Source organism: Oryza brachyantha, chromosome 4 (assembly GCF_000231095.2).
Source record: "Oryza brachyantha chromosome 4, ObraRS2, whole genome shotgun sequence".
In the NCBI taxonomy this organism is placed as follows: Eukaryota; Viridiplantae; Streptophyta; class Magnoliopsida; order Poales; family Poaceae; genus Oryza; species Oryza brachyantha.
The window spans coordinates 12,092,314-12,116,077 of NC_023166.2; the positions used below are offsets into that span (position 1 = coordinate 12,092,314).

General features: G+C 47.1%; 4 protein-coding genes, 1 long non-coding RNA gene and 1 pseudogene across 6 annotated transcripts; 2 read left to right on the plus strand and 4 right to left on the minus strand.

The window, feature by feature from the left end:
- Positions 1 to 638: 638 nt before the first annotated feature.
- LOC102719011 lies at positions 639 to 1,504 on the minus strand (annotated as a pseudogene).
- A 1,213-nt stretch (positions 1,505 to 2,717) lies between these two features.
- LOC121054165 lies at positions 2,718 to 5,477 on the plus strand. Of its 2 annotated transcripts, none has more exons than XR_005811570.1 (6): positions 2,718 to 2,824; positions 3,352 to 3,443; positions 3,953 to 4,037; positions 4,687 to 4,893; positions 4,992 to 5,150; positions 5,235 to 5,477. It is a non-coding gene; the product is annotated as an uncharacterized LOC121054165 (long non-coding RNA). The 2 variants fall into 2 exon arrangements; XR_005811571.1 differs by having other exon boundaries at positions 4,995 to 5,150.
- A 42-nt stretch (positions 5,478 to 5,519) lies between these two features.
- On the minus strand, positions 5,520 to 13,698 carry LOC102719292 (formin-like protein 2). Its single transcript, XM_040523074.1, has 5 exons — positions 13,626 to 13,698; positions 7,076 to 8,826; positions 6,761 to 6,951; positions 6,413 to 6,648; positions 5,520 to 6,317 (listed from the first exon to the last, which is right to left on the minus strand). Exons 2-5 carry the CDS (start codon positions 8,527 to 8,529, stop codon positions 5,673 to 5,675), a joined length of 2,526 nt encoding a protein of 841 aa, XP_040379008.1. The 5' UTR covers positions 8,530 to 8,826; positions 13,626 to 13,698; the 3' UTR covers positions 5,520 to 5,672.
- Positions 13,578 to 14,346, plus strand: LOC102708514 (non-specific lipid transfer protein GPI-anchored 5-like). The gene is made up of 2 exons (XM_040523075.1): positions 13,578 to 13,973; positions 14,088 to 14,346. The coding sequence occupies exons 1-2, from the start codon at positions 13,631 to 13,633 to the stop codon at positions 14,336 to 14,338; spliced, it is 594 nt and encodes a 197-aa protein (XP_040379009.1). The 5' UTR covers positions 13,578 to 13,630; the 3' UTR covers positions 14,339 to 14,346.
- A 123-nt stretch (positions 14,347 to 14,469) lies between these two features.
- Positions 14,470 to 17,042, minus strand: LOC102708146. Its single transcript, XM_006652299.3, has 5 exons — positions 16,709 to 17,042; positions 15,472 to 15,565; positions 15,339 to 15,376; positions 15,098 to 15,233; positions 14,470 to 15,013 (listed from the first exon to the last, which is right to left on the minus strand). Exons 1-5 carry the CDS (start codon positions 17,021 to 17,023, stop codon positions 14,601 to 14,603), a joined length of 996 nt encoding a protein of 331 aa, XP_006652362.3. The 5' UTR covers positions 17,024 to 17,042; the 3' UTR covers positions 14,470 to 14,600.
- A 1,427-nt stretch (positions 17,043 to 18,469) lies between these two features.
- LOC102719581 (lysine histidine transporter-like 6) lies at positions 18,470 to 21,059 on the minus strand. Its single transcript, XM_006653422.2, has 7 exons — positions 21,024 to 21,059; positions 20,658 to 20,785; positions 20,184 to 20,567; positions 19,597 to 20,096; positions 19,413 to 19,504; positions 19,208 to 19,276; positions 18,470 to 19,096 (listed from the first exon to the last, which is right to left on the minus strand). Exons 1-7 carry the CDS (start codon positions 21,048 to 21,050, stop codon positions 18,998 to 19,000), a joined length of 1,299 nt encoding a protein of 432 aa, XP_006653485.1. The 5' UTR covers positions 21,051 to 21,059; the 3' UTR covers positions 18,470 to 18,997.
- Positions 21,060 to 23,764: the final 2,705 nt, after the last annotated feature.

Here is a 23,764-nt window from a genome sequence, read left to right on the forward strand (position 1 = left end):
ACTTGTTGTTTAGTTCCAAGAAAGTATCCAATGACGACATTTCCATGATGGCCTGTTTAATCAGAATCTCCATTCCTAGTCAAGGCCTATCTTCTTAATAGGCAAAACGGAATAGATCATTGAGGAGCCTAACTAATTGATTTTGTCATTGATAATTTATCAGAGTACGTGCCTGGCTATTTTACTACGACGAGTAGCCAGGTTGTTGTTCTTGGAATCATGGCTTCGAGTTATTTATGTAGACATGCTCACATAGATAGTATCACATACAGTACGAACTCGCCGTATACAAACTACAGAGTCAAGAGCGAGTGAGATAAAAAAAGCACGGCACAGCCTCCTGGATCTTATTAACTAAAACTATAAACAAACTAGATACACTTTCTACACAAATATGGCTGACACTATTGCGAGGACATATGAGCAAGGCAACAAAGATGCATGGTGGTCCAGTGGATGCCCAAGGACGATGACGACCTAATATGTTGCAAAAGGAAAACACTATACACATCATATATATTGCTGGCTCGCAGCAAGATGAAAGTAAATAAAAGCTAGAAAAGTAGACGTCAACAAGATGTGTTTGGTCGAGCACTCAAGCCCACGTCCCCGCGGACGTACTAGCGAATCATCCCTGGTTACATCAGCGGTGGTGCGGTCGCAACACCCTTCCCCATCCTCTCCATGTTCCCCTGCCATCCTGAAAATTTGCGAACCGAGCAAATCAACCTCATGCGTATGTGACCAACGTTTGGTATCTCGAGATACCGGTACCTCGAGGTATTTTTTGTTGAACCGGAGTAAATCTCTTCATATAATCATATGCAGAGAGCACGTACGTATAGTACGTATGGTTCACAAATGCCAGTATATACGTACCGAGGGACATGTCGAAGCTGCGCCTCTTGAGCTCGCGGTACTCCTGGCAGAGGGCGCAGGGCTCGCATCACCAGTGGACGCAGCAGTCTCCGCAGGGCTTCTCCTTGAGCCCGTACTGCTGGCGCAGCCTGGAGCGGTAACAGCAGGAACCCCGTCATCATCGACAGTAACACATACAGCGTCCCACTCCCGCAGCATGCTTAAATCAACATTGCAATTTTATATTCAAGCATCGATCATCAGGCCGGCCGGCCAATTTCGATCGTAATTCTAGCAAAGAGCCATATATCACCCCAGAGGATTAAGGCTTACATGTAGCTCTCTGGTTTACGATCTCCACGATCCTCCCGAAGGTAATGCGGGGGCAGAAGAAGGTCAAGCAGCCTGCATGCATGTAGGCAGCGGCATAGAGTAAGTCACTGACTCACCGGAAAACAATGCAGAGGAATGACCCATGTACATGATCGGTATCAATCACGCGCTCTAGTTAAAAGTGTTAGAGAAACTTACAGCAACTGACGTCGTCGTAGCAGCCGCAGAGACCGGAGGACCACGGGCCGACCGGTAGGTTGCTCGCCTGCACGCAGAAGGCGGCGCCGCCTCCCACCGGGCAGCCGCTCGCCATGGAAGTGATCCTCCGGTCGATTCCCGGTGCTCCCTGACCGTCTGGCAGCGGTGCTCTGCTGTGTCTGATTAACCGTTGGCCTCAGCGTGATCGAAATGCAAGAGCCTCTCGCCAGATACTCGGTTGTGTGTGTGAGCGGGTGATGGGGGTGCACATTTAACGACGGCCGTGGTGGTTAATCACTCGTTTTTCACGTACGCTTCGGTTTGTGCCGCAACACACAAATGTCACCTGTGAGCAGTACACACGTCGATCGACGCGGGCATGTGTGAATGTGTCCTAGGTTGCATCGAATGTAGGTGGTCTCTCCCTCGCCGTACCGATGCGATCCAGATTCCAGATCAAGTGGTTGTACGTAGAGCAAAAGTTTCATTATTTATTAAAAGGTTCATCCAGTCAAAATATTTTTAGCTGTGGTTTAGTAATAAATTTTTTTATTAAATTTTTTAAAAAGAAATCAGCGGTGGACTTCTCCGGTGGATGGGTTTTGCGTGCACTGGTTGGTACTAGAGGCATTTTTGGTGTTCTTTCGGTCCCCTCACTTAGTCATAAGAGCGGGTATAATAGTAGACTATAAGGTAGCTATAAACATATTTTAAAGAGATAAGAGAAGAGAGTGGACTACTAATTTATAGGTAGCTACAACACGGGCCCTAAGACATCATATGAGTATGACATATGAGACTATGTATTAATTAATGTTTATAGACAACTATTGTATAAATTGGCTATTAAATTGACTATAGATGAACTAGAGACTATAATGTTGAACTTGCTCTAACGCCTGCTCCGCGATCGCCGTCCCCATTTCACCGCGCCGCCCTGGCGACGAAGGTGGTGTTTAGATTGAGAAAATTTTTGGAAAAAGTGTCACGTCAAATGTTTGACCGGATGTCGAGAGGGGTTTTCGGACACAAATGAAAAAACAAATTACACGGCTAGCCTAGAAACCGCGAGACGAATCTTTTGAGCCTAATTAATCCGTCATTAGCATATGTTGGTTACTGTAGCACTTATGGCTAATCGTGGACTAATTAGACTCAAAATATTCGTCTCAAGATTTCTTCCATAACTGTGTAATTAGTTTTTTGGTTCATCTATATTTAATACTTTATTTAGGTGTCAAAAAAATTCGTGGTGTTTTTGGAAAAAAAAATGGGAACTAGACAAGGCCGAAGTACATTAGCGTGTGAAACCTCGAACCTAAGGTCTAGGGTTCCTTCTGTGCTGTAGAGATCAAGCTCTCGCAGCCGACGCCGCTGTCGCCCGCGCCATGGGGCGCGCTCTCGGTGCTTGCCTCCGCCTCCTCACACGCGCGAGGTAATCATCTCCCTCCCCCCCCCCCCCCCCCTCCCCTTTAATCATTTCGCTGTAGTTGTGTTCAAATTGGGGCGGATATTACACACAGGATCGAATATCGATTTTCTTATATGCGACTTTCGAACTAGAACTTCACTGTATCCGGGCCATTCCGCGTCGAAATTTTACCGTACAAATAGTGATTAGAATGTTGATTGTCACATTATTGGAGATTCCGTTTCTGATTCATGTGCTACGCCATTTTGAAATGCTCAAACCATTCTGGTGATTTCATTTCTGATTCAAATGGCTGATAAGATTCCCTGAACATGTGCCACCTATGCTCCACCTTCCAAATCATGTGTAGGTCTGATTTTGTCTTGGCAAACAGTGTATACATTTCGTAGGCACTAGGCAAGACAGATATTTGAATTTGTTTCCATCGTTGCTATCAATTGTATTATGATGGTTGCTATTCACTTGGATATGATTTCCAATTACTGTACCTTTTTAGTGGACGGAGTATATATTAACATGTTTTCATGCAGAGGGAGCATGAAGGAATAAGATCGAAAAAAGAGAGGGGCAAATTCTTTATAGCTGAGAACTATGAGATAATGAGATGGATTACATCCTACATGTAAGATCATCATTCAATGCATGCTATATTTGGTTAGTAAGCCAGGTGCATTTTTTCCTATAATCAGCAAACACACAAATATGGCCTGTTTAGTTCTCAAAAACATCACATCGAATCTTTGGACACTTAAATGTAGCATTAAGCATAGATGAAAAAGAAAACTAATTGCATAATTAGGAGGAAATCGGGAGACGAATCTTTTGAGCCTAATTAGTCCATATTAGCCATAAGTGCTACAGTAACCCACATATGCTAATGATAAATTAATTAGGCTCAAAAGATTTATCTCGTGGTTTTCAGGTGAGCTATGAAATTCATTTTTTTATTCGTGTCCGAAAACTCCTTCCGACATCCGGTCAAATGTCCGACATGACACCTAAAAATTTTCATTTTGCGAACTAAATGGGGCCTATGTCATTTACTCATATTCATAATGAAAAGGGCATAAGGGACTTGTTCTGCAATACTGGAAAGTGGAAACGTGGTGGTGATGCATATGGCTCTTACAGTGCTACAGGTTATGAATGAGGCACTGAGATATGGCAACATTGTCAATCTTGACCACGGGAAGGCTCTCAAAAGATAGATACAAAGGTAATTAATGCTACTTGAGTATTTCAGATACACCAGAAGGCACCTTTATTAATGATTTTTTTCATTGTTATTCCTAAAATAACTCAGCATTTCATAGAAGATGCTCAAAAGCAAGTGGCTTTTTTTTCTTTGCTCTGTTGCACATTGCACTATTCCTTCTGGTTGTAAGGCCATATCTGTTTTCGGTGCTATCCCTAGAAACCTTACTTCATGGAAATGATCAACAGTTTAAGCCATGGGAGGTATGTTTGTTTTTCATTATCTGTAAATATAAACTCACTACTTGCCAACATATAAATATAAACTCACTACTTGTTAATGAACTGATGATAAATGTTTTGGACCAACTAGGCCGTGAAGCTTAGTTTTCACATAGCATACTTTCCTTCTTGTCAGGTCGATTTTGCATCTCTGTTTCTTGTGCTATATGGGTTTGTAAGAGATGTCAGGAGAGTTGCATGATCAGATAGAATAAGTATGTGACACAGTGTGAACAGTTCCATTTAGTTTGATGATTTTCTTGAAAAAGGTGTTTGTAAGCAATTTCTGGACTGTGTCACTATCTGTAAACACCATCGGTCCATTAAAAAGGGAAAAAGGAATAAACCTCACAGCTACTGTTGACTTTGTTCCTTTTCGATGCATGCAGTTCACTGGGGTTGGTACAATGGTTTTCCCCAACCATTTTTGCACACCGTTTATTTGTCATATTTGATGAATGGAATGGCAGAACAAGCTCTCAGTGATGAAATGCAAATGCTAGTAATATCTCCGACATGGTCGACTGCAGTTCTTCGTCAGTCTGCTGCTCTGATTTCTTCAGATATGGGATATGAAGCTCAAGAAATGCCCAAAGGTAACTCAAATTTTTCATCCTCAAACAGAGATAATGGTATAAGTTTTCATGACTTAAGGAAAATGGGGGATGTTCTCCACTATAACCCTTCCTACCAGAAGATCTCCCTCCAGACTCTCCTTCATGTGTTTGCCTCCTGCAACCTGGGAAGTATGTGTACGCAAAAATGCTTCCCGTCGGCCACTGTATGCTTAGGGGCGGCGTCCTTCACCGGCTTTTGAGAGCTGTCAAGATGTTGCGTTGACAATTTTGAGCTGGTGAGTGTATGTTCAGAGGCTTTTGAGAGCAAATTGGTTCAGAACCCTCTTCATAGAGTTCATAAAACGGGCTCATTTCTGCAGAAATGTTCACTGCATACCAAGCTAGACCCAGGGTGCTTAGAAGGATAGAGCGAGAAGCTGTTGGCAAGAATTCAGGAGCTAGAGGGCGCTACGATTCTATTGCCTGACACCGTTGGTGACTGTCGAGTGTTACCGGTGTGGCACTGTTCAGCTTTTGTTTTCACTGGGATCCTGCTCGTAGACTTGCGACATTGCTATCCCAGTATTTTCATTTTTCTGTTGATTAATTTGAAACAGGCGAACATTGCTTTGCACTATCAGAAACGATCGTACGCTTTGATTTCACAGACTTTATGGTTGTAGAATGCACTTCTGAAGGAAGAAGAGATGGATGCTTGTAATCTGAATGAACTCTGATCTAATCTGGAATCACTTCTGAAGGAACAACCGAAAGGCCAAGAACTACAATGCTGTTCTTTTTTCCCCAGTTTTGCGGTATCATACATTGTTCAGGGAAGGATTCCCGCCATGGCAATTCTTCGCGCCCCTCACCTCCTTGCACACCCTCTCTAGCATCCCCAAGAAGTCTCTGACAATGACGAAGATCCTGAGCGGGCTCGCCTCGTCCTTGCCGACGTCGCCGTGGTAGTACTCGGTGATCTCCCTGACGTGCGCCAGCACCCGGAGCTCGCCGTCCTCCAGGTCCCGGATCACCTCGCCTGCGTGGGCGACGAAGGGCGCCATGAAGGCGACGAAGCACTGGCTCCTTTCGTCGCCGGGCAGGTGGCTCCCCACCAGCTCCTTGATCCGGGACAGGCCGTGCGACAGGCCGGACACCGAGGTGGTCAGCACGTCCAGGTCGACGGTCGCCGTCTTCTTGACGTTGGTGAGCTCGGCGCTCAGCCCGGCGGCGATGTCCGTCGCCTCGGCGGCGCGCGACCGTGTCATCTCCTGCACCACGAAGTGCAGCAGCGTGGTCTTCCCGTCGGTGCCCTTGACGTCGGCGAGCTTGAGCAGCGCGTCGAGCTTGAACGCCATGGCGCCGCCCCGCGCCGTCCCGACGTTCATCCGGTTCCCAGTCTTGAGCACGGCCTCCAGCAGCTTCAGGAACAGCTTGCTGGACATCAGCTCCCTGCACGCGTCCTTCCATACACCAAGAACACAGCGCGCCATTTTCAAACTCAAGAGTATTAATAATCTCCAAGCAGAATCAGTAAGACGAACATCCCAAGATTCACCTCGAGCATCGCGAACGACTTCCTGATGTGGCCGACCTCGTCGGCGAAGGTCTCCCGGTACAGCATCGCCTCCACCCGCGCGAACGCGCACGGTATCGTGAGCACCACCTTGAGGAGCCTTTCCGCCGGGACGAGACCGTCGACGTCGCCGTCGTAGCCGGTCAGCTTGTCGACCTCCTCCTTGGTCGGCGACATCTTGATGAGTGCCTCCAGCTGCTGCGCCGACAGGCCATTGCCTGCGACCGACCAATCCATCCAAACCAAGAAAGAAGAACACAAATTAAGGACACACGCAGCTACTGCTAGTTCATGCCCTCGATCGTGAGGAGGTGAGGTTAATTTGGGTACCGTGCAGCAGGGCGGCGAAGATCTGCTCGGCGGTGGCGTTGACGGCCTTCATCACGATAGTGATGTTCTGCAGCCTCTTGGCGTCCATGACGTGGTGGCCGAGCGAGGGGCTCCGGCTCTGCACCTCCTCGTGCTTCGTCGAGCACCTCGCGTTGTACCCGAACAGCGACTCGATCATCTGCTCGTCCAACCTGTGGATTGATTGAATCAAAGCGTAGCGCCGATCAATTTGATCAGCATGTGTGCGAAACGTGTACTCGTGTGCTCGAACACTTCGAGCTCGTTCATAGAGGGGGGGAGTGGGAGGTTACGTACTCGAATGAGCTCGATCGGATCCTGTCCCACACCATCCGCCGGTTGGGCGCGGCGCGCACCTTGTCCCAGTGAAGCGGCTTCAGCTTCGGCAGCGGCGCGCCGTTCTTCCCGACCGCCGGCGTGCTCGGCCTGAACAGACCAGGCGGCGCAGGTGGCGGCGGGAGGCTTGGGCCGCCGCTGCTCTGCTGTTTCGGTGCGAGGAGTGGCGGTGGCGGCGGCGGCGGTGCGGGAACGGCCGGTCCATGACTTGTCTTGACATCTTGCTGCTGTGTTACTGCCGTCGGAGGTGGGAGTGATGGAGGCGGCGGCGGAGGAGGAGGTGGTGGTGGTGGTGGAGGCGGCGGCGGTATATTTCTGCTTGCAGCATCCGAACACGCGGAGCCTGATTCGGCTTCGTCTTCCTTGACATGGCGCGTGCTCTCGCTCTGCGCTTCTGGAAATTTCAGGGAATGGACGGCTCGCCGGAGCTCATGATCCTTGAGCACCTGAGATATCGACTCCGACATCGACGAGCTCGGGGAGTGGGTGCGAAACGATCGCTCCCGATTGCTCGGCGTGCGCGGGACCTGGGGCGAATAAGGGCTTGCAGCCTTGATCTTCTCCGAAGGCGTCGGAGGGGCGGAGCTCCGGCGTCTTGACCGGCCGGACGGCGTTGGCGAAATGCCATTGCTTCCAGCCTTGGTGTCCCGGAGCTCGGAGTAGGAGAAGTGCGACGAGTGGAAGCAGCACGAGGAATGGACCGAGTCGGCGCCGTCGTCGGACAAAGCTCCGCTGTCTTCCTCCTCGCACTTGGGCTCTTCCTTCGGCGCCCCGGCCATCTCCGGCGTCTTTACACCGCCGCCGCCATGATCGCCCCCGTCGTACGGCTTCACGGCGTCCAGGTAGAACAGGTCCGGCCCAGGATCGAAGCTCACCTTGTTGGTGCCGCTCTGGTCAGCAGTCGGCATGGTCCTCCTCTGAAACCTCCGGCACGCCAGGAACACCACGAGGACGACGAGCAGCACCAGCGCCGCGCCGGACAGCGCCGCCGCCGCGGCCACGACGACAAGCGGCGTGCTTTTCTTCACGCCCTGCTCGCTTGCCGCACTGCGCGGACTGTGCGCCGTGTTGTTGCCCCTCCGGTGGCCGACCTTCCCCGGGACCGGGAGCCGCGCGTTCTTGTGCAGCAGCGGCGGTGGCGGCAGGTGGGCACGAGCCGGAGCCGGAGCCGGAGCCGGGGCCGGGGTGACGCCATCTCCATGCCCATGCCGATGCTGCTTACCCAGACTCGCAGGCCTCTCGCCCAGAACATTGATACCAAGCAGCAGCCTCACCTTCTCATCGTCACCATCTCCATCATCTCTCCTCTTCTCGCCATTGCCGCTGATCAAGAAGAGGAGACCTGTAAAAGAGGACGCGATCAAGAAGAGGCAGAGGAGGACGAGGAGGATGCCTCTGCCTCGACTACTGGACATGGCTGCAGCTTGCAGGCCGCATCAAACCATATCAAGGATGGAGAGATTCTTTGGCTCAGGGGAATGGAGGACGTGGGAGAAAGCTGCGAGATCCGAGGGATGGCGCGGCGAGCAGGCACGTACACGGGGCAGTTCAAACTTTAGCGATAGGCTTCAATGCCACTCCATGGAATCCCACGGCAATGGCAGGTCCGTGCAGCAGAGCAGTGACGGCATTGTTGCCTTGTTGGCTTGTTGCATGTACAGTAACCTGCGTAGTAGCAGTAATATATGCTCTGCGTCACCGCCTCCATACCCCTGTGCCATGGGTTTTGGACTTTTAAGCACCTTTGAATCACAGGAATAAAAAAATAGAAAAATAAAAAGAATATAGGATTTTGATATGAATATAAATATAAAACAGAGGATTGCAAAACACGGAAAAAACGTATGAATGACCGTTTGATTGGACCACATGAAAAACATAAGAATTTGAGGAGAGATAAATACACAAATGATTTTTCCATGAGGTTCTACCTCTTGCTAAATTTTCTCCAAAACTTATATGGGAAAAGGTATTCCATAGGAATTTCATAGGATTTATTCTTTTGATTCAAAGGGCTTTGTAGGAAAAATTCCTACAGAAATAAAATCCTCTAAAATTTCTACAAATTTCCTTTGAATCAAAGGGGGTCTAAGCTTGAGCTACTGTATCAAACTTTTTAGTGTGAGATACTCATCGCCCTTCTGCAAGAACTTTTAGTAGCTGATTTGGTGTTTTTAAATACAAAGGTGGGTAATTGATATCTAAAGGAATGTGGAGCCCTATAAATTTTTAAGAGGCTTTTACAAATTTGTTATTGATTTTTTCTAAATTGCAAGGATGCCACTAGAATAACAATTTCAATGGTATTTTTGCATCTTTTAGTGATATTTTTACAATAACGTTTCAAACAAGTGGCAAATTTACAATTGTTCCAAATTTTAAATATGAATTACTTCATATTTATTCAAAACTAGCAGGGTGTCCATGAAACTGCGTGTCTAACATACCTACAAAATTATTTACTCCCTCCGGTTGCAAATGTCGAACTAACCAACGTCAAAGAAAAAGGATTGGATGTAGTAATTTTTTTACACATGATTTTCTTTAAAAAAAATAGTTAAATAGCCATCAAGTTGTCTTAGGATTTAAAGAAATCAAACATTACTATTACTGGATTTATAGTTTTTGACGGTCACACCAACCATCACCTTTTACTCCCTTGACTTCAATTATTTGGATTTATAGTCCTAAATAAGTATTACCTCTGTCCTGAGTGCAGACATGTACTTTTTATATGATTTTTACATATCTCAGTTAAACCAATTATCCATGGACCATATGTGCATGTGTGATTTATCGCACTTTCAACTTTTATCATCCAAAACCATATAGATTTTTTGTCGATTAAAGTCATCCGTAATGGTAGAAATACTATCAATTTTAGGTTGTTTACCATGGATTAGTGTTAAGAAGCAAATACTATAGTGCCCCTTAATAAATAATCAATGGATGGAGTACGAGGGTAAGTGAGAATAAAATAAAAACACTTTGAATCAAGTGTGACTGATGACAGGTAGTAAACAGAAATACTTATACTTTAGAACATTGATAGTACATATGTGTATGTATTTGTAAAAATAATAATTTGTGAATAAAATTTTATATATGTATTCTTAGTGATCTAAAAGACTGAAAAATAAATTTTGGTAAAAAATCATAAAGTCAACTCTAAATTTAAACTTAAAAAATTTAAATTTTGGTTTACAAATATAAGTAGAAGCGAAAAGAAGAGATAATACTTTCTCTCTCTGCTCGTAGCACGCGTTGCTTCTGAATATTTAAAGAGAGGTGAGTAACCCGAAAGGCGATTCTCTGTCGGAGTATTTCAGTATTTCATTATAACTGAACATGGACCATAGCTTATCCAAAACTAGATCTTGCTACTACATGGCAACTCAGTTTGAATTTAGTACTAAATTATTACCGTGGTCAGTAAGATTCAAACGTATAGTAAAGCAATCTGGCACAGAAATTTACATCATCTTTTTTATTGCAGCCCCCCGGTTGCTCCTGACCTCCTGTTGTCTTTGTTCATCTGTCCCTTTGCAAGTTTGTTGTGTGCTCTGTCTGCAGCCTTGTTTTTTACCCCAAGGCTCGCTGTATGGCCCTCATGCAAGCAAGCAATAATATTATCAGCAGTAACCCCTCTACCATTGCTGATCTGAGACCATTATTCTCCCCTGAAAACAATTCAATGCCCTCTGGCCTCACACATTTGAATTGGTCTTACAGCAAGCTACATACAACCTGTCAGGAGGTGTGCTTTTAACAAACTGTACCATGCCCTAGCCTGTGTGTACGTGCTGTTGGATTGGTAGCATCCTTGAAAGTTTTTTTTTTTTGGGGGTCCCCTGGATGTTGTTGGAATGGGATCGAGTGCCCTCAAAGGGCGGTGAAGTGCATGGGATAAGTGACAGGCTCCTCCTCTCTCCAGATACATCTGAACTTCTGAAGACATGTTTCACCCAAACATGGCATTGCATCACTTGCATGCAAGTGATGCAACACAGGACAAAAGACTAATACAGTGATGACACTGGTGCATAATTCTCTTGGAATAGACCTAAGTAGGGTCTTGATGGAATCATGGTTCATGGAGGCAAAATCACCTTGCTCCTGAGCTTATGCTTCAAGACTATCATTGTTTCTTAGCCATATAAGCCAAAGCTGCTAAAGATCTCAGTAACTCCCAATTAAAGACAAGAGTACTCGCACATCTTGTTCATCTCTACCCAAGCCAAAGTCCTCACTCCATCAATCAATGTTGATTTAATTCTATCTGGACAGCAGTATCAAAAAGTGGTTGCATGCATCCATGGCCACGGTCGATTCGATTGGGCTGTTTGTTTTACCAAACTCTCAACGCTCTCGCCTCTCCCTCCTCGCCTCCTTTCTTGTGCCATTGATGGCATGCATTCAAGCTTCGAGGGGCCATGTAGTTTACGGCGATCAATCACGATCAAATCGGACATAAAATCCATCAAATGACTTAGCCTCTCGACGATCCGGTGCCGCCCGTGATTGACGCGGGTGATCGAGAGGGGAGCTAGGGGTCGGTCGGCCGGCCAGCCTTACACCTCTCGTCTTTTCGTTTTTTTTATACTTATAAATTAAAATATAAATAATCAATTTTAAATTGAGACTTAATTTTAATGTTTTATCACCATAGTTTATTTTTAATCTTAACTCTTAAATAGCTATAAATACATATATAAACATTTTATTTATAAATTATTTGCAATTTAAAATATACCATACAGTCACCTCCTCGAACAGCTGGAGAAGCTGCAACCTCCCACTCCGTTAGCCCTACTTCACATTGAGCTCCCGTTCCCTTGCTCCGTTTCGAGGACCGCAAAGCTGGGTGGGCCGATTGCCGACAAGGGGTAGGACCGAACGTATAGTATAGTACATTGCTATTATAGATTTGTAGAGCCAAAAATACCGGTATTTACGAGAAGAGAAGGATAGTGCATATTTTTTTCTGCTGAAATTTACTCAAATTCGAATGGATTTAGCGCAGATTTTGAGTGCTCGAGTGTAGTTATATACACTTTAATCCTGGGAAAAAGGGTTTTATACACTTTAGAATTCATGCCAGTGTAATATTTAAAAAAAAAATATTCTGTTGCCATAGTTTGGAAGTTGGCTTGTACCCAAATAGCTAGCATGTGCACGGTACACCTCAGTCCAAACAATTCCAAATTTACGCCATCAGAAGTATCTAGATGAGCTCACTTCATCTCTCTTTAGTGAAACTTACGAAACAATAATATGAAAGCTACTCTCTCCAGTCAAAAATATTTATCATTTAAGACAATATTTGATCAAACTTTTAAAATTCTGGTAATCAATTGTTTCTTGAATGCTTATTTTAAATACAACACAAATAATATATATTTCTCCTTGAAAAGTACTATCATAATACCCATAAACTTATTAGGCTTTATAATTTATTTTAATATAAAATTGTTTGTTGAAATTTTAGAAGTTTTATAAAGCAAATTTATAAGCCAAATCTTGTCCTAAATAATAAATATTTTTTTATATTATTATATGAACTATTTCATTTATTCAATTAAATGGCGTATCACTTGTGTGGTATTCTTGAAAATAAAAAAAGAAACCCCTCACTTGAATGGCCTAACAGAATTGCGCTAGCTGCTAATCCTAATTCCTATGCACGGAACTGACAGCATTTGATAGCGGGTAGGCACCTCCAAGCCTCCAAGCCTCCAACGCTCAGTTCGCCCTTCGCCGCAATGGTTGCTAATACTGTGAAGTGGCTGCCATGAAAGGAGGAGACAGAGCTCTTGACGGCCCAACAAGGCGAAGACGGCCTTCTTCGTAGCATTCAATCGGAAACGGACCAGCAAAACCAGCGGCCCGTTACCTCTCCCCGATATGAGCAAGCTACAGAGCAACTGACCAATTGGGAAATGCATGGGCAAGTCTGCCTAGCCAAGCTTACCAATTTAACCAAGCGATGGTTCACCCAAATATTGGGAAAGAATTAAACTAGAGGTCCAAGTGGGGAAGTTATTATTGCGAAATTAAACTCTCCACAAATCTATTCAATGCTATCAGAACTTGATAAGGTAGGCATTGGCAAGATTGGCATCAAACTTAACTCTGCTAATTAATCCAGTTAGCAGCATGCAAGGTAGCAGTTTCAAGTGGCCGGTAACAATTGATTTCCAGTTTCCCAATAGAGCACACCATGGTACACCTAGTGTACTAGTACAAGCACAAGATCCTAATGCTGCAATTCACGCGAAACTCACGAGCCTGCATGCGATCTGGCGCGTCCGTTCGTTCAACTCCACAGGAATTCGACACCCCAAGAAAGAAGAGCACGCCATTCCCATGCATCGCATGCTGCAGCCACGCGGTTTGATCGATTTTGATTCCTCCAGTGCTATATAAATCCCAGCGTCTCGACTCTCGAGCAAACTATCCCACAGAGAAATCATCAAAATCATACGAGAAAAGGAGGAGGAGAGGGACGTACCAACAATGGCTTCTTCGGCTGTCGCCGCCTCCTGCGTCGTCGTTGCGCTGCTGCTGGCCACCGTCCCCGGGGCGGTGCCGCAGCCCGGTGGCGCGTCGTCCAGCTGCACCGGCGACCTCCTCCGGCTCCTCCCCTGCCTCAGCTTCGTCGGCGGCAACGTCGCCGCGCCGTCGGACACGTGCTGCGCCAACCTGGGGAGCATGGTGCACGACGAGCCGCTCTGCCTCTGCCAGGCCCTCAGCCAGCAGCCCGGCCACTCGGTCCCGGTGCCCGTGAACATGACGCGCGCGGCGCAGCTGCCTCGCCTCTGCCGCCTCCAGCTCCCGCCGGCGGCCACCGCCTGCCCAGGTAACCCAACATCTTTGCCATTGCGCAGCGGCGGCGCGGCGCGTTTTCTTCCACTTCGCGCGTCGGCGGACAACCCCACGACTTGCTGAAAACTCTCTTGCAACTCTCTTGTAGGGCTTGTTCCAGGAGGCGCGCCGCCGCCGCCGCCGCCGGTGAGCGTCCCACGTCCGACGCCGAACGCCAGCTCCACCGCTCCATCGACGGAGACGCCCGTGATGCCGCCGCCGCCGCCGCCTCAGGCGACACTGCCGCCCAGAACGAGCAGCCAGCAGATGCCAGAGTACAGCACCGGGATCAAGATGGTGGTTAGCTGTGCTCCTGTTGCCCTTGGTTTTATGGCGTTGCTGTCAGCTCTGGCATTCTGAAGAAATCGCCACCACATGAGAGGAGAACTATGATAGACTAGAATTATGCCGTAGAGAAAACTTTAGTTGTTTCGTGTTTTTTCATAGCAACCGGATTTAGCAGTTGAAGCCTTCAGAGGAAGTACTGCGTGGCACTCAAAACTTCTCTTTTTATGAACTGTGAGAACTGAAAATGCACCACCAAATTAACTTAGAATTCAGTCACCCACAATCTCCATATATGGTCACAGAAGTTACAACAACACAATTAGCGGAGTAGCGGTTAAGCATCTCTGTCCTGCAAGCAAAAGAGGTAGGCGACAAGACCAATAACAGGGACAAACCTTACTGAATTCACAAACTCAGTAGAATCTGCCTTCACGTTCTGAATATTGTCTCCGATCAACCATGGCTGGAATATTGAATACAGCAGAATGTCCCAAACAAATGCATAAGCAGCCCGCTCTGAAAAGACATAACTTTGGACGTACTGCCAGCGTTCTTCAATGCCTCCAAAACCAGCATCTGCACGACCAAAGAGCGCCCAAGCAATCGACACGATGCAGACCAAGCCACTGGTTAGGCCGACAATCGATGCACCTCTCACCAAAACTGAACCCAATTTTGATGTTTGTGGGGGAGACTGGTCCTTGTCAGGATCATTGAGTCGGATTGCCATGTAAGGTATCAAGAAAGCTAAAGAAGTAAAAACTGTTGTCAGGTAATCTGAAGTATTTTTATCCATGAGCTGCAAAGTATTCCTTGTCAGTGAGATCTTACTGTTTGTGAGGAACATCTGAGAACCCCACAATAGGTCCAGCGATCCCTTGAAACGGTCCCTCCTAGAATCTGTGAAGAGAAGTGGCGCAAAGAGCACCGTCCAGGCGATCACAAAATTGAACAATCCTTCAGCCATCTAAGCAAGTGAGCAAGACCGAGTTTAGTACAGATCCTGTACCCACAAGCCATGGCAACCATAACAATGTGACGACTGACAAGTAAATGTGGGTTGGTTACTTACTGGGTGTAGCACCGGGGATTCGAGTAGGTGAACTCCAGCTACACTGCCCATCAAACTCACCAATGGAATCATGGCCGTAGGGCAGTGAACTCTAATTAGTATACCCCTAAAAATTCCTAAATTTTAGCCATACCAGAATTTAGCAACGGTAGGATGAAGAAGAAATTGAGCGACAGGCCAATAAGGTCACTGATCGTGGCTTGCGAGATAGCCCACACCGGGTCACCCTGCATGATTATAATGAGTCGAAGTATTGTATTGCCATACACGGATACACCGAAGTTAATCGCAAACTACGTTCGGACGCACTAATGTATTTTGGTAAAAACTGTATTAGTAAAGTTCATGGATGCAAATGTTCGAAAAAATATATTGATGTTAATTAATCAAAAGATTGCCAAACGCAAATGCTAGTAATCCACATTTGCTAAGTATATCGAACCAAATTAATGCTGTAACCAGTACCGCAATGCATCAGTGATTCACTGATCTTAAAATTGTATTTCAGTTTATATTGAAGTAATGTCCCAAAATTGCTGTCTTTGAGCTATCGACATGTGAAGGAGAAAATTGTAATTTTAACAACCGAAACAACGCGTTTCGTAATTATAGGACATGAAACATTGTCTTCGTAAAAATAACTCTCAAAACGTTGGACACTAGATTCTCATGACATTAGGGGTAATCTAATATACATACATGTATTTGCTTAGAAAAGTACCCATATTACCCCTCCATCGATAATGCATTGTTCACTGACCGAAAAATGCAGCTGGTTGGCCGCCCGTGGCTTGCTGGCTGCTGTGCTGTGCATCCTGGAGCATGAAGGCCTGCTATTTAGCGTATTACTCAGTACAAAGTTTGGAGCATTTGTTTTTAGCATGAAGGCGGAAGGCCTGAACCTCTGCATAGCAGCAGAAACATTTCAGACCGGCGCGTCCAGGGAGCGGCCATGCATGTTCCTCGATGGCGTACGCGAGTATCTCGTCAATCTTGGGAGAGGACGGGTAGGGCCGGCCGCCGGCTGTGGCGCCATGTTCCTCGATGGTGTACGAGGGTCTCTCGTCGATCTCGGTACGCAAGCGGCCAGGATGCAGATGCTAACGAAAATGACGATAGGATGAAACAGTGCATTATACGGTGGAAGGACAATATGGGTAGTTTCCTAAGCATATACATGTATTTAGATTAGATTATCCCTTAATATCATGAGAATCAAGTGTCTAACGTTTTGAGGGTCATTTTTATAAAGACAGCGTTTCGTGTCCTATAATTGCGAAACGCATTGTTTCGGTTGTCAAAATTGTAATTTTCTCTATACGAAGAGAAGAGGATCTAAAAGAAGAGGAGGTTCGTGTTTACGTACGGACCGGAGCGTACGGGAGGAGGAAGAGCCAGAGTATGTACGCGGCCTCAGCGCCCCACAGCGCCGCCTGAAGAAGCGGGCGCGCCCCGCCGCCGCCGTCGTCCGAGGCTACCTCTCCGCGACGCTTGGCCGCGCACGGCGCAGGGGGGCCTGCTCGCCGCGGCGAGGTGGCGTCACTGCGCACGGGGCACCAGCCTGGCGACGCCAGCGGCCGCGCCGCCCCGCGGCGGTGGGTGGTGAGCAGGGTGGCGCGGTGCGGAGACGGAGAGGAGGCGTAGCAGAGAGCGAGGGGGAGGGGGAGGAGGGTTCGCGCCGCCATGGCCGCGGGTGGGGTGGGGCGGGGATAAGCGCTTTTCTCCGGGCGCGCGACGCGGCGGCGCACGATTTGTGTGGAACAAGGTGTCGTAGACGTGGCCTACGTGGTCACGGCATATTGAAGCTTGCAGATCGGATTGTCTAAGTAGGAGGAGAAAAGAATGATTCTCTATAATATATAATAGGGATATCTATCCATCAGTTAACTGATTTTTTTTAAAGTATCAGTAAAAAAAATAAAAATGTGGGCCACCCAGATCCCCTTAGCATAATCCGACGCACAAATGTTGGCGCTCCATTGGACGGCTCACGGATCGACTGACGCATATAAGAAAAGACAGTCGACTGCCGAATAGCAAAGATGAATATAATACTATTAGTAAATTGGATTTCGCTGAAATACCATCCATACGATAGTTTAGTTTGCTATTTTGTCATTTATATGGTTTCTTGCATCTTGAAATTATTTTTCCTTGATTACATATTTTCTCAGACGTTTGTACCCTTGGGTCAATGTGTTGAATCGCACAGTGAGAGAGACGTCTGCAATCGGCGAGCAGAGAAAGACCGCAGGCGTCGGCTTCGTCCCTGTCATGCTCGATGTTGGCGGCGTCGCCGGTGGGTTGTGAACACGTCCCTAGAGGGTGCCCTGGGCCGCAGCCTCGACGAAGCGGAGGTGGCTGGGAAGGAGAGGAAGCCAAGGCATGTCACCGTCGGAGTGTCATGTGATGACGGGGTGGAGGAGCTAGTGCGGCTCTCAGTGCGCGCTCGAGTGGCAGGCGGCGGCGCGATAGGGGAGAGGAAAGAGGGTGCCCGGCCAAGCTTGGAGACGGCTGCTACGGCAGGAGCTCATGCGGCGGCGGTGGTCGTCCTGGCTCAAGCGGCGGCGCGGTGTGGGGGCGTCCACGGTGGCGCGGTTAGGGGTGGGCATAGGCGGCGGCGTGGTGGTCGTCTCCAACTCCGGCGACGCCCACGCACACATGTGGATAGGCAAATTTCTCTCCAAACTGTTGGTATGAAAAAATAGGGAGCCAGGGACAGTTTCGGGAAAAAAAGAAAAAATACACAAATTTTGTTTTCATCGTCACGAGTTGAAGAAAATGGCAAATTAAGTAGCAAACTAAACTATCGTATAGATGGTATTTCAGCGAAACCTATTTTACTAATGCTATTATAGCGAATTTATTCTTTTGGAATAGTATATATGCAATTTTCTCACGTAGAAGACAGCACATCAGCTTCTGTTGCTAGGTTATACACGTCGTAATAGGAGTATAATTTGTAGATCATCACATGAAGATTCCATAATTACCACGATAATCCCACTACAGTATCTCATTGGAACTATGTCTTTGGCCATTTTCAGCGTAAGATTTTATTGGGTGGTTTCTAATAATGTCAAATCATCATAAACATGTTTAAGTGGATGCATGAAACAAGTGTTGTCAATGCAAAATTTTATTTCACACTTTCATATGCTAACATATCACTTAAATTTTGCATCAAAATATGTGATGATGCAACGAATTGCTCTTGGTAAAAGTTTCAATCCAGTTTCACAATCTAGATAACTGTGTACACCCTATTTCATCCTCATGAAACTCAAATCATTTATCCAATCATCAATTATGTGTCACACCACCATCTTTTGAGACCCTCCATAGAACCTCCACTCAGATTGGTTTTATGATTTGATGAGTTCGTGTGAAATAATGTTATTCAGTGGCTAGGTGCCTAGGTTCGTGAAACCGTGTGAAAGTATTAGATCTACTACGTATTAAATCCGGTTGTGAAAGTATTAAATCTGGTGTACTGTGTGGATTGCAATTGGTATGCCATTACACATCGTGAGGACAACGATCTTCGATGAAGTTCAATAAAGATGCCGTCGTTTGCAACTGGTCTTGAGGCCTCTGGTTTCTTGGGTGAACATTCTGATCCTGTATGTACGTCAGTACGGATACATCATCACCACCCATCACGAGTAGAATTGGAACGTCGAGGCATCCTGGATGATGCTTCGTATCCCACCGATGGTGGAAGCGACCATCAGCAGCACTCCAACGACGATGCAGCCCTGAGAGATCATAAAGCAGAAGAAACAATCAGCACCCTGTCAAACCCGAATCTCTCAGCCATATAATTAATTAACATGAGTTCAAACAGTTTTTGCTTCAGTTTTATTTACCCAGTTGGCAAACCACGACGCGCTGAATCTCGGAGGCTTCTTGATCTTCAGCCACAGAATGCAGGGGAGCTGCATGCATGCAGTAGAACTATGAAAATTTGATCCATGTTCATGACTGAATCTTATGAATAAATAACAGCGCAGTGTTTGACGGGTTATGTTCGTGGAAGCTTTAATTCTTCTCGGGTAGGCAATGGCGTCTTACGAAGTAGGACGTCGGAGTGAACCCGAAGCCCCCGAAGAAGCCGAGCAGGTCGCCGAAGAACGGGAACGTCACCGCGACAAACAGCGTGAACGCTGCAAACCATGGTAGATTCAGACATGAACAGATGCGAAGTACGTGATCAGTATCAGCTAGCGACGCGTGGTGGTTTGCAGCTGATTCTCACCGACGTAGGCGGATCGGGCGACGAGACGGAGGAGCGCGCCCGGGGGAGCCCTGAGCCTCGTGACCAGGATCGTCTCGAGGGTCTCGAAGATGGGCATGGCGTACACCTGGTAGCTGCCGAGGACGTGGACGACGACCATCATGTTGGCGGCGGCGACGAGCCAGGGCGGGCGCCGCAGCGCGACGAGCACGTTGTCGGAGACGTCGCGGCCGAACGCCCAGTAGCCGGCGAGCGCGACGGGGAAGTAGCAGAGCGCGGTGACGAGGTAAGCCACGACGGTGCCCTTCCACATGGGGCCCCTCGACGGCTTGGTCGGCCTGGACGGGACCGTGGCCTGGATCTCCAGCACCACGCCGTGCCCCGCGTACGCGAACGCCACCTGGCCCAGCGCGCTGCACACCCGGAACACCGAGTCCGCCGCCGTCCCCTCCTTGTACGCGTAGCTCACCCCGCCCGCCGGCCCCCTCGCCACGCACGCCGCCCACGATATCGTCGAGTAGCTGCGGACGTAATTAGCATCCATTGATCCATGGTTAATTACCATCAAACGTGCACTACAATGTTCGTAGGTCTAGCTAGCTACGAACCTGAGAGACATGACAGCGGCGGCGAGGGAGACGGCGGTGATGGAGTCGAGGCTGGGGAGCTGGGAGAGGAGGAACTGGGAGGAGCCGAAGATGCAGATCCAGTACGACTGGTGCAGCGGCGCGCACGACGGGCACGCCGACTCGGCGAACTTCTGGAGGCACTCGCCGCCGATGACCATGTACACCACGTCGCAGCCGAGCTGCACGATGAGCTGCTGCGGCACGACGAGCCAGGGCCCCAGGCGCGGGCCCAGCGCGTGCGCGCCGAGGTCACGGTACCGGTCGAACCGCACGCCCGGCACGCACTCGTGCAGCTCGATCAGCAGCCGCAGCGTGTACAGCGTCATCCCCCACGACGCCGCCAGCGCCGCCGTCCCTGGTCCCCTGCTCCATTGATCCAAACCGACAACCAAGGTGAATCATGACACGCTCCGGTCATGCATGGCGCGAGTACGTAAAAAGTAACTTAATTACCATCCTAGGTGAGCCATGGCGTACGGCAAGCTGAGCACGCCGGCGCCCACCATGGCGGTCACGTTGTGGAACGTCACGTACCACCATTTGGCCCGGCGAGGAGTGCCCTCGACGGCATCATCGACCACCTGAATGGAAGAAAAAAGGGTGGGTGCAGTGTTAGATCAACCATAATACAAGCAGAAGATCGACGGGGAGAGATGTCCATAAACACAATATAGAAGGACAAATTCATATTTGCGTCGTTCCATCCATGCATGATCCATCAGATTAGACATCACAGACAGTCAGACACTAAACTAGTTAATCATCTGCAGTGTATTTCAGTCACGAAATGGCAGTGTGATACTGTGATTAGTCACAGACCTTGGGAAGAACTGACGGGGAGACCATGCTTACTTCTGATCAGTGCACGCAAACAGCTGCTAATTACAGGGCATACTTATAGTGAAGCTAAGCCAATCGAGGCTCATGCTTTTCCAGGATATGACACATGCTGGGGAAAAAAAAGATGCCCAAAAATTTGGGCGCAGACATAAAGCCAATTAGATCATAATTAAGAGCGCATGATTATTGATTAGGTGCCGAGACAAAAGGAGAGGCCTCGGTTCATCCACAGTTTATGAAAACTTATCGCGGTTCAAAAGGGGACGCCGAATAGAACCGGTGGAATCTTGGCCCCGTCCGATCGATGCACAATCCTTAATAAAGCAATGATTTGATTTCCGTTATGTCGAGATAATGGTGGTTTCGATGATTAGATTTAATCTCCCATCTAGATGGATTCTTTGGCCATTTAGGCATTAACGCTTTTGTGGCCGCTTTCCATGACAAACATCAATCGAGCAGAGAATCCCTTGAAAAAAAAATACCTTTTCTTTTCAACACACGAACCGGAATGCCGTCTAGATGCGTTTTGGTTTACACGTTCTGAATAAGCTGGCTGATCGAGGTTAGATGTGCGGTGTAGAATGATTGGTATTACATCATCGCTCTCTTGTCAATAAGATGCACACAACACTAAGCATAGCTCATTCATACTCCATCCGTTTATTTTATTTGTCACCGTTGATGTTTAGTTTTATGTTTGATGGATATTTAAAATGTTTTTAAGTAATAAATCAAATCAAAAAATAATTAATAATTATTTTTAAAATATGATGAATGGTCAAATGAAGACTTAAGAGTCAACTACGTCAAATGCAAGAAGGCTACATGTTCTTTGCACTCTTAGCGCATGTACAATACAAACCACTCACTAAGAGTTGTCTTGGTTATCATATAGGATGAAGTCACAAGCCTCACAATGCAAGCCACTTCGAGGTGGGATCCTTACCATTTTACGTTTTAGTTCCTTCTATTTATAAATGCACCCTTTGTTTTATTATAAATAGGATAATACCAAAAATATATGCAGTAAAAGTTTGCAAAAGTTAAATGTTATAACACTATTGCCCCCTCTTCCCTCTCTCCTTAGATCCAGTGTTCTCGCCAGATCCAGCACAAGCAATGGCAAACGGCGCGCCATCACGGGTGGCAGCGGCGACGGTGGCTCCAATGGAGCACAGCACCGACGGTTCTAGGGGGCGCGGCGACGGCGGATGGAGCCCAGCGACTGTGGCTCTACAGCTACGTATGGAGCCCAACTGATACTTCTTTCTTGACTGCCACCCCTCTATCTCTTGCCCGCCCCTCTTTGGCAAACTAACGAGGCTCTTTATGCCCTCTATAGGACGCGTGCATCTCCGCGAAGGCACGATCTACGATCACCTAGCACCACAGCTCTGACATGGTGTGTTGTGGTCAATCGCCATATTGGAGCATTGTGCATGTCCTTATCGGCCTACCATTTCCAAAGACAGAGCAGAGTAGCAGACATGAGTGATGTACCGTTGATGGCAGGATGACTAAAACTATAACAGGAATGATAGTTTTTTATTATCTTTAAAAAAATATCTCAAGGTATCATATTTTTTATTGTACTAGTATAATGCCCGTGCTTTACCACGGGATAAAAAGAATCATTCTATTTAAAACTCTATTAAAATATATGACATGCATGTGTAATGTGTATATAATTCAGTGGACAAGCAAGTCTTATAAAAACAAGTATTCCCTATGTGTTTCAATAAATAATGTCATCAACTTTTTATTATGCAAAGACTTGCACAATTATCATTTATTTTTTATGAATTATTACTAAATATTTTTTACTATAACTTACATTTTTCGTATATTTGTATAAATTTATGTCAAAAAGATAAAAAAAAATTATCCTAAAATTTTTAATATCAAAAACCCCGAGGAACGAAGGATGGTACGAGGATGGACTCGTGAACATCACGAAACGAACACGTACGGCAGCAGGAGGGGAAGCAAACGCCGAGGCATAATCATGGGCCGTGGGCCTATATCTGGCGGGTTTAGTTTATTCTTGTAAAAAGGGACTACTTCACAGTCCTCGGCTCATGAATTGAGTTTCATTTGCTTCCCGGTGCGATTAGCGCGTATTAGCGACCTGAGTGGGCTGAGACGAGAGGCCCATTTCGTGGAAATGCCATTCACACAATCACACGCACAGGGTAAAGACTTTGAGCTGCCTTTATTGTTTTCACCGTTTCGTGTTTGGTCGGAACCTACAATTTGGTCTCCCACTCGGGCACTCTCCCTGGCGAAAACAACAACTACAAAAGAAGAATCAAGTTGCCAAGTTGGCTAAGTATAGGATCCAGATAATCGCCTGCAACTTCCCTTTGGAGATCAAGCCTAACCAAACAGAGCCGGTAGACGTAAAAGTCATACGAATGGCATCACGGAAGATGACAAAAACCGATTAATTATGTGCTTTAAGTTCATCCTACGCTCAGCGTATCAATACACTGCATTTGCATAAGCCTAGAACGATGGCGACATACCAGCTGTTCGTGACTTTTCTATCGGCAAAAGCTAGCTCTTTTCTCTCGCCGGCGACCGTCGCCTTAATTAGGGGATGTGTTTGGTAGGGCTCCATCTCTCGAATTTCCAATGTGGAGTAGCCTCGCCTCCGGTGCATGAACGAGTGCGACCTCCGATCCATGGTCATGCCTAACGACTTTGACGAACCGTGG